The 10,803-nt window shown below is 32.7% G+C and overlaps 1 protein-coding gene across 1 annotated transcript; it reads right to left on the bottom strand.

Moving 5' to 3' along the window:
- Nucleotides 1–3,229: 3,229 nt before the first annotated feature.
- On the bottom strand, nucleotides 3,230–4,108 carry LOC129877783 (non-specific lipid-transfer protein 2). Its single transcript, XM_055953317.1, has 2 exons — nucleotides 3,664–4,108; nucleotides 3,230–3,381 (listed from the first exon to the last, which is right to left on the bottom strand). Exons 1-2 carry the CDS (start codon nucleotides 3,996–3,998, stop codon nucleotides 3,372–3,374), a joined length of 345 nt encoding a protein of 114 aa, XP_055809292.1. The 5' UTR covers nucleotides 3,999–4,108; the 3' UTR covers nucleotides 3,230–3,371.
- Nucleotides 4,109–10,803: the final 6,695 nt, after the last annotated feature.

Here is a 10,803-nt window from a genome sequence, read left to right as displayed (position 1 = left end):
GAGAGAAGCTCCTAGGGCTTTTAGAGAGAGAGTGAGGGATTGAAAATGATCCCAAAATGTGTTAGGGATGATACATATATAATTTGGGGGAATTCCCAAATTACCCTTTCGCACCTGGCGCGATAGTGGCGCGTCGCGCCAAGGACCAAACTATTGAGGCATGTTTCTGGCGCAATAGTGGCGCGTCGCGCCCTTATAGCGCCAAGGCCAAAGTTTCTGAGTTCTGGAAATTTGGCCTGAAAAACCCTGCACAACTTTTAGTGGCGTGTCGCGCCAAGGACCAAACTACTGAGTTATGTTTCTGGCGTGATAGTGGCGCGTCATGCCCTTACAGCGCCAAGGCCATTTCCCCAGCAGTTGCAACCCAGGCCAAAAATGAAATTCCTATCGCGCTAGTTCATCTTAGTAGCGTCATATCTTTCGACTCCGAACCCTAAAATTCGCATTCTTGGTGGCGTTGGAAAGAAGACTCAACGACTTTTGATTTAATAGATCGTGGGCCACCCAGATCGTCATCTATCAAAAAATAGGGTCGTTATAAGTCAACCCCTCAAGCGATCCCCTCCTCAAACTTAGTCACCACGAATCTTTGGGTTAAATTTGGTCCTAGGGATCCTTCATGACCCCACATCACCTCTAATGCGGCAACGTTTCTCAACAACTCGTCTTACTCACGCGAAGGCTTCACAATACTCGAGTCCGACCCTACCCGAACACAAGAAGGGTCCGAATCTTAGGGAAAAATTTTGGGGGGTGTTACAGCCCTTTTATGACATAATCATCTCAACCTTCTTTCCTTTCTTATCAGGTACCAAGTCCCTTCTTTTATTAGCTCCATTCTTGACATATTCCTTGTAGTCTACCTTATGCATTGGATAATCTCTGATGAAATGTCTTGGCTTGCCACATTTGTGACATAGGTCTGTAGCATTTGCAAGTAAACTGGAATTACCTTTCTTGATGAAACCTCCATTCCTTCTCACAATCTTATGAAATCTCTTTGTCAAATACGCCATTTCTTCATCCTCGGATGAAAGTTCGTTTGAAGCAACTTTAAGAGCAAGAGTTTTTTCATGCTTTGTCTCTTTATTTAGACCATCTTGAGCTCGATTTAGTTCATGTGTTTGGAGACTTCCAATCAATGCATCCATTGTAAGAACCTTCGGGTCCTTTGCTTTAGTTATTACATCCACTTTGCTAGACCATGACTTGGGAAAAATCCTTAGAATCTTCCTCACCTGTTTGCTAGGATGAACAGGTTCACCAAGACTTCGAAGCTCATTGGTGATGGAAGAGAACGTGGTGTGCATGTCATAGATAGAATCTCCTGTTTTCATTGTAAAGTTCTCATATTGAGTAGTTAGAATATCCACCTTTGATTCTTTCACCTGCTCAGTTCCTTCATGAGCAGTTCTGTGACAATTCCAGATCTCTTTTGCGGACTCACATTCAGAGATTCTGTTATACTCTTCAGCTCCAATGCCACATATCAGAAGTTTTTTAGCCTTATAGTTCTTCTCAATCTTCTCCCTATCAGCCTCAGTATACTTCCTACGAGTTTTAGGAACGATTCTCGTAACTTCTCCTTCTTTCTCTTCAACAGTGGGAACATAGTGACAATCAAGAAAAATGTCCCAAAGTTCACTGTCTTCAGCCATGATAAAGTCATACATACGAGTTTTCCATCAGCTGTAGAAATGACCGTTAAATTGAGGAGGTCTAATTGACGCCCGACCTTCTTCGAAGTTGAGTGGAGTAGCCATTCTTTACAGGAACTTCTCTTGGTGTTAACCAGAGAGAGAAAACCTGCTCTGATATCAATTGTTAAAATGTATGGTTCCACCAGAATAGTAGGGATCTGGATCTTATCAGAAATCAGTGCAGAAACTTAAAGAATAGAACGATAAAATAAACACAAGATTTTTACGTGGAAACTCCTTGCTCAAGAGAGAAAAACTACGACCTGCCCCACATGATTTCAGCTCAAATCTTTACTAGAACAACTAAGCCAAAATTCAGATTATAAGTTATTGTAACCTAGAAATTGTACTCACAATCCCTCTCCACTCCTTGTAACAACTCTGTTATAGACTTAAAACAATAACTCTATTGCTTCCTAAATCACTAAACTCTTAGATAATTTAGAGTTCAGATGGTCTCCATAACTAGCTCTAGTTAGTTACTTCGACAAGATGAACAAAAGAGATAATAAATGAGAGTTGATCTAACTTCCTTTATAGATTAGGAAGTAGAACTTACAAGATTAGGAACAAGAAATTATAATTCTAAAAACAAGGACAAAAACACTGATAACTATATCAGATACTTGTCTTCTTCAAGAGCAAATTTTCAATAATTGAGAGCATGAGCTTGTTTAAATATTCCTTTTCAGATTCAAAAAGCCAAGTGGAAAAATGTTGTAAAGAGTGTATATATCACCGATATAGCATGTGCTGGATGATTTGTATTGGTTAGACAACTGGCCTTCTGCACTGGGGCTCGGCCGCGTATATACAAACCTGTAGACTTGGATCTGTTATGTACTATTTGTCTACTGTTGTTATCAGCAAGAAGTCCACAAAGGGACCAGGTCCTCTACCTGTTCCCTGAGTTTGTCAAATCATCATAACCGACTTCAAGAGCATTATCAGTTAGGCATATTCTTTGTTACAAATTTAAATATACACACATTTATTTACTATTCTTTTTGTCTCAATTTATATGACACTGTTTTTAGTTAGTACATTTTTAGATTTAGTAACAATTTAACTCTAACATGCCTATTTTACACTTAATTAGAGGATTTATAGTCATACAAACATCTATGACTTATTTCATTTTTTCCGTACAATTTGGATTCACCAACTGGACAAACGACAATCTAGACCTTTTAGAAGAGAAGTCTCAATATATTCGATAGATACGCGATAAATTAAACATTAAAAGAAGTATACAATTGAAGGATGGAACGGGTACACAGTTGAAAAAACATGGCCTAGTCTTATATAGTTATATATATGTAGTTGCGCTAACCATCATCAACACTTTAAGGAAAGAATAAAGAAAGAAAAGAAGAAGAGGATATAGTAGAATATCATGTATTACTATGAAGATTGGGTTGTAATACAACCAACCACCAAGGTTCATTACAAGACTCAACTATATATATATATATATATATATATATATATATATATATATATATATATATATATATATATATATATATGAGTACTCCAGCAGACACAAATTAAAAAGAAAGACAACATATATAGTGATGGATTAATTAAACTCGATCGATATATCCATCTTATTCTTCTGCGCACGACTAGTACCAAATTATGCCTTGGATAATTGAGCTTTCATCAACCTCACTGGACCCTGCAATGCCATGTTAAATCATCATTAAACAATAATCGATACATGTATCATGAAGTTTTTAATTTGCTACTGTTGATATAACAAATTGATTGTTTGCAATCGAGTACACATAATTTTGTAACATGTTAGACCATATGATTTTACTACTAGATATATAATTTTATCAGTTTAGTCGGCATATATAAATTGAATTTAAGTTATATACTCCAAAACAAAAGAAATTCAATACTATCAATTAATATACAAAATATAGATTTAGCGTAAAGAAGGTGAATAACTTACTTGGAGCAGTCAGTGGATGGGCTGATCTTGTAAGGGATGTTTACGCCACAAGCGCTAGGGAGACCAGCGGCTTTGCCCTCATCAATTCCCTTGATAGAACTAGCGGCTGATTTTAGGCAAGTGCATGCTGTCTTTCGGTCTGCTGGGGTCTTAGCTGCACCCAACAAACCCTTAACTCCGCCGCAGCAGCCTCCTAGAGGGCCGTGGCCCTGGAGATAAGGGAGGCATGGAGCTAAGCCAGATGTAACCTGGCCGCAGCTCAATGCCTCTGCATAGGGTGCAACCACCACCATGCACAAAATGACAAAGCATGCAATTTTTCCTACCATTTTCATTGTTACAAAAATTGAAGAAAGATAGAAATACTAGAGGAGTAGTGTGGGAAGTTGTATGAACGATATACTACAAATGTACTTTGCTTGAGTATTGGATGCAAAAGCTATTGAGAACTTTGGGTATTTATAGAGAGGAAGTTAATTAATGAAGGAATGAGAGAATTAGTTGGTAGTTAGAGTTAAATGGAAGAAGGGTACATAATAATTAGGGAGGTGCCTACAAAGTCCAGTTAAGCCGTTACGTGTGGAACTTTTATTGAACCACGCTACAACTTTGGGCCTTCTGCTAAGTCCACCCATAAAGACAATGGTCCCAATCACAGAATTCTTTTTCTCTTTGCTGCTTCTTTAAATTTTTGGTAACCTACCTTCCAATCGTAATAGAAGATGACTTGATAAATAGTGGTAGAATAAAGTTTATCATTACTTGGTACTCCCTCCGGTCAGTCAAAAATTTAGCGAATTGATGGTGGTATAAAATTAAATATACACTCATAATAATAAAAGAGTTGGATTTGAGTTGAGTTAAATCTGGTATATTAGGGAGGTGTCACTAGCTATAAAGACAGATTTAGGGTGTGTTCTATATGGAGAAAATGTTTCTAATTTTATCATATTTGGTTGGTCAAACAAAGAAAAAAAAAGATTGGTTGGTAAAATTTTTAGAAAATATTCTTTTAAAGAAAGTAAGTTCCTTAAAAGTAAGGAAATGACTTTTTTAATAGAACTAAAAAATATAAATTTTACAAGTGGTAATCCACTCTCCTCTCCAACACACCTCCTCTACACTCTTATGTATGTAGCCCTGATTACCACCATGACCTCTACCTCTCACAGTATTTTGTCTGTGTAAATTATATACAAATATCTTTAGAATAATATTTTTTGTTCAAGTATGATAATTTTTCTTTTCTTCTTATTTGTTTCAGGCTGATTTTACATTTTTCTTAAGAAAGTATTTAACAAAGATTCATTTTATTAAATTAATCTTATTAACTATATTTTAAAATTTTAAATTTAAGTATTAGTGTTTTATATAGTTACTTAATGATAAAAATAATATTTAAAATATCTATTTTAATTTACAAAAATAAATAAGTAAAAAAGAAAATCTAACCTTTTAAATATAATGAAGGATCAGTAAAAGAAAATGAGGAATAGTTAATTCGATGTTGGAACTTACTCAACCACCTGAGGCTTCAATGGCTTATCTTGACATTAATTATTTTGATCTACAGTCTACAATTAAATTGCATCATGTACCCCTCGTACTCCCTTCCGTTTTATAATATTTGTCATTCTATTTTTTTAAACATGTTTTTTAAATAATTATAAATAAAAAGATATTTTTACTAATATATCTTTTAACTCTTTTTAGTACACTATATTTATGTATCTTATCTATTAATATTAAAATTAATAATAAAGATATTTTTTGAGAATTTTACGATATTTATACTTTTTAAAGATTATTTAAGAGTAAAAAATTGTAGACATTTTTAAGTGCGTAAAACCTTTTTTTAAGTGTCATTTGAATTGTTACCCATATCTTTAAAATTTTGAAAGTGTTTTCTATTTAAATCTTTTCAAAAAAGAATTTCTTAATTTTCTTTAAAAAATTAATGGCGACTTTGTTTCAAAAATAATATTTTCACCAAATTGAAATAAGTAAGTTTGACACTTTAAATCAAGTTTTTGAAAATTATTATTTTTCAGACGAAATCACTCCTTTTTCAGTTCATCCTTATAACAAATACAAATAAATATATCTCGGCTTAACAGAAGCTTAGACAAAGCACAATCAAAGAATCCTGCATCAAATACCTTTGTTAACCCAATAATTTAAAACAAAACATAAGTAAATCCCTATGCAAGCCGTCGAGAACAACATGATATCTAGAGTTACAATATATATATATATAGAGAGAGTTACACACAAATCCAACAATACTATCATGTTTATAGTACAAGAGTAAAAGGACCGACAAGGCTGGCAACGTACAACTACACACACCAAAGTTTGTAAGACTTTAAGAGTAATATACTTGGCTGGGACAAGTCCCCAACCTATATACCTATCAGATATCTACAACATAAGACTGATAAACATCTGAATCTAGCAACTATGAAGACATAGAGACCGTCTATGTGCTGGTCTATATGTTGAAATTCGGCAACACTACTGAGAAGGCATGCCCACCTGTCTGTCAAGATTCACAAGCATGAATACAACGTCCCTAGACTCAAAACGTTAGTACAAATAAGGTACTAAATAAGCTAAGTTAAAAATAATTATATTTGTTAAGTGGGTCGGACTAATTTTTATGCCCACCGGTTACCGAGCTAAGCCAGGCCGGACTATACCCTTAATGGGTAGGGCCGATCGGGGCCCAACAGTGTCAAAATCTTAAACAGTCCGGCCCATGACCCATTAAGGGTATAGTAGTGTCCGGGCCTATGGGCCGGGTTAGGCCCATTGAGCTTGATTATTTTTTCGCAGCATTTATGTATTCGAAAATTTGAGTCAATCATCAATATATGTAGCGTTATCTATTTAATTTAGAAGTAATTATAATAATTTATATACTCATAATATACTATCTATTATAGTGATATACTTAATTATATATTATATATATACTTACAATTTATATCTAATATACTCACAATATACTTATATTATAATATATATACTTACAATGTATATCTAATATACTCACAATATACTATCTATTATAGTGATATATTCACAATATACCATCTATTATACTAATATACTTATATTATATTTATATATACTTACAATGTATATTTAATATACTCACAATATGCTATCTATTATAATAATATACTTACATTATACCATCTATTATAATAAAATACTTATATTATATATACTTACAACGTATATCTAATATACTCACAATATGTTATTTATTATAGTGATATACTCACAATCTACTATCTATTATAATTATATACTAACATTATACTATATATACGTACTATGTATAATTAATATACTAACATTATATTATATATTATAGTGATAGAATTAATTATATATTGTATATATACTTACAAAGTATACCAAAATACTCACAATATGCTATCTATTATAGTGATATACATAATTACATAATATATATATATGGAAAGTCCACCATCTTAAACTTGCAGTTAGCAAGGATAAAATCAAAATATGAAAGATTTTTATTTAGTTTTATTACTGTATGGATCCTTTTACCTGAGCAAAGGGTCTGTCAGATATTCCAATACATACAAATATTAATTTAGCAACTAGCAGTTCTAACAGTGAGAAATACTGCCCCTTTTTCTTGTCCTTTAACGAGGACTTACACCACCACTAACTTCTAGGCGAAATCAATAAGGTAGTGTCGGAATCGACTGTACCACCATCTCAGAATCAAGCCAAGAAACTATGATAAAAATCTCGTATATTTTAACTGAGTTTGGTCTTTCATAATGAATATGTAACAAAACTTAGATACCCAGCATATATATGAGATTTCTAGCCAGACATAGTCACGGCTATGGAGAAATATATGAAATTAAAAATAAAGACTGAAAATTAAAACACCTTACTCCAAAGGCTATGCCAATCTGGATCTTTATTTCTTCAAACTTGAAATATATTACAAAAAAAGTGTTTAAGAGAGAGAGAGAGAAAAAAAACTTGAAAATTTCTCTACCTAAAAATGAAAAACAAAGGCCCTTTATATAGGCGGGCTTAAGATGCATAAGGAATAAAAGTGAGTCCCTACTACAGTACATCTACTATTAATACAGTATTTCTACTGTTAAAAAATGTAAAAAATTATCATTTTCATCCTTATTTTGCTTGGAGTATATCCTCGCATAACCCGATATTTTATTTAATCTTTTTAGGGTTTGGAGAGATCTTCTCATTCTACTTTTCCCTTTTCTTTGACAGCCTTTTAAGGAATTCTTCCTTGTCTTGTAATAATTGGAGGAAATCTTCCACCTTTTCAAGCTCAATTTCAGATGACATTGACTGTGGTCCATTGAACTGTGCATCGACGATATCATCATTACTTGCTTCACTTTTTATTGAAGCATCAGATTTATCATATTTTATTAGAGTTTGAAGCAAATTTCTTTTTACTTCTTCGAGATATTCATTTATCATCTCGCTTTTATCACCTTGTTGCACTGAAATTGTTCGAGCAATATATTTAACAGAATTGTCTGCTACCAATTTCTTTTATGGTAGTTCTGTATAATCCTATATGTTTGCTCGAATACTATCTACGAGCTCTTGGTCATATGGTTGCTTAATTTTAAATCTTTTTGTGTCAATTTGTCCTAAAATTTATTATAATTTATCTGATATAAACAAAGAATTTTTTCGTCCGGGGTATATCCGACTTCGGGGAGCCATTTATGAATCCATATAATAGAGAATTCAATAAAGAAGTACATCTGATCAATTTTGTCCAGATTACAAACATGATCTGAGGATATAACTCTGTGAGAAATATAGAAACTTTGGTCCATTCTTTGTATAAGTTTAAATATTCATACGATAAAATCTTCACCGAGGGTCCGTGGAAAGTCCACCATCTGATGAACAAGTTGGGGATTGGTCTAGGAATACCTTAGAACTAATTTTTACAAACCAAGTGTGTTTGTGTTTATTAATATTATAATAAAAGACTGTATTAAATATCTGGATATAATCCCAATACGTCAAATTTATGTTCATTTTATTGATGCAAACCTATCTTTCATTAATTGTGGAGATTCCCCACTCTTTAATGGATATAATCCGTTTGATTATTACCTTAGAGAAGTTATAAACATTCTCTTCTGTTGTGAAGTGTTGAAATTCAGCACTTTAAAATTTTATCAAGATGGTTTCGTAATAAGTGCGAGTCTTATTGGACTCTCCTCGGAAATATAATCCCCTTACTAAATACCTTTGAAATATCTTCCACAGTTCATCACTCCTCTGAATATCAGAGTTTTCTAAAAGAAATATAATTTCTTTTGCAGGTCCTTCATAATATTTATTGTCATCGACTTCTTTGATCGTAGAAGCAGAAGTATCTTTTTGCTTTTGAGATTCTAAATATGCTTTCATCTGCCCATATAATGGACTGTCTTCTGGAATATCTTCCAGATTTATTGAAGGAGTATCATCCTTTGGATCTGACGAATAAGATGTTTCGCCTATTTTTGAGTTTATCAAACTCTTATTTTCCAATCGTAAGACTGGAAAATTATTAGATGAGGATGAGCCGTATGACCACCTCTACGAAGGGGCTGATCTTTCCCTACCTCTGGTTTATTGCCTCTTCCTCGTATTATAGACCAAGGAGGGTCTGCAATTCTACAGATATAACAAACCAGGTTATATCTATATCAAGATAATATGGACCATCGTCATCCTCATAGGAATGAATAGAGAAGTTAAGGGTTGCTTTCTTCTCTAATAATCTCAGCGGTTAATGTATCCAGAATCATCGTCTGAATATCCTTTCCTAAATGAATTACCTTTAAGATGGTAATGAGTTCTTTATCATCAAAGAAAACTACAAAATAATGCATGGTTAAGTGTTTAAGTATTCCCTAGATATGAAGTCAGGTAGAGAATTATCAATTCTTTTTATACTGGATATCAAAATCAAATGGGGCCAATTGAGCCTGTCACCTAGCAAATATTAATTTAGAGGCGTCATGTTTAACGATGCATAGCATTTCATGGCCACAATCACATATTTTTTCTGGGCTTCTATCCATTTTTCAGAATGAAATCTTATAAGATATTCACACTTATCATGAGGGTTTACTTGTTTTAGTATTCCTCCATATCCAATATTAGATGCATCGGTTTCTATAATTTTATACCAAGCAGGGTTAGCCAGTATTAAATAGGGTAAAGATTTAACACGTTGTTTAACACATTATTGAGTGAGACTATCAGTCCAAGAGATTTATGATTCCTTTTTAATCTCTCATATAACAGAGATAAATTTCTAGATAGATTTTTGTAAAATGAAGAAATATAATTTAAACTTTTCCAAAATTTTTGAAGCATAGTCTTATCTGTTATCACATCAGAAAATTTAAAAGCAAAGTCAATTGATCGTTGGATGGGAGTAATCTTCCCTTGACAAATATTATGTCCAAGAAAATGGACATTAGTTTGAAATAAACTCATTTTTGGTTTAGATATAACTAAACTATTTTGTATAACAATCTTTTTGAAAATATCAAGATGCTCGATATGAGTTTTAAAGGTTTTGGAGTATACCAAAATATCATCAATATAAACAATGATAAAATCCAGATAAGGATTAAAAATATCATTCATAATTTTTTGAAATTTAGATGGGGCATTTTTTTATCCGAAAGGCATTACGTTCCATTCATATTTCTCAAAAGGAACATTAAAAGCAGTTCTATAAGTATTCTTTTTAAAAATCTGAATTTGGCAATATCGTGAGTTTAAATCAAATTCTAAAAATATATTGACATCATATAATCTAGATAATAAATCTCTTTTATTTAGAATAGGATACCTAATCCATTTTTAAAATTTATTTAAAATTTTATAATTTGTAACTAAACTAGGAACACCGCGTTCTTTCTTTGTTGTATTATTAACATAAAAAGCAGTACAAGACAAGGGTGATTTTGATGGCTTTATTAAACCTTTTTGTAAAAGATTATCAATCTCTTTTTTTGCAAAAATTCCACTAACTCAACATTCATGTGACAGAGACGCGACTTAGTGAAAATGTCATCTTCATAAAAGTTA

This window comes from Solanum dulcamara, chromosome 12 (assembly GCF_947179165.1).
Source record: "Solanum dulcamara chromosome 12, daSolDulc1.2, whole genome shotgun sequence".
Taxonomy (NCBI): Eukaryota; Viridiplantae; Streptophyta; class Magnoliopsida; order Solanales; family Solanaceae; genus Solanum; species Solanum dulcamara.
This window is presented reverse-complemented; position numbering and strand designations above follow the sequence as displayed.

Coding starts and splice junctions, on each gene's coding strand:
- LOC129877783 (XM_055953317.1), bottom strand. CDS start 3,998: ATGAAAATGGTAGGAAAAATTGCATGCTTTGTCATTTTGTGCATGGTG.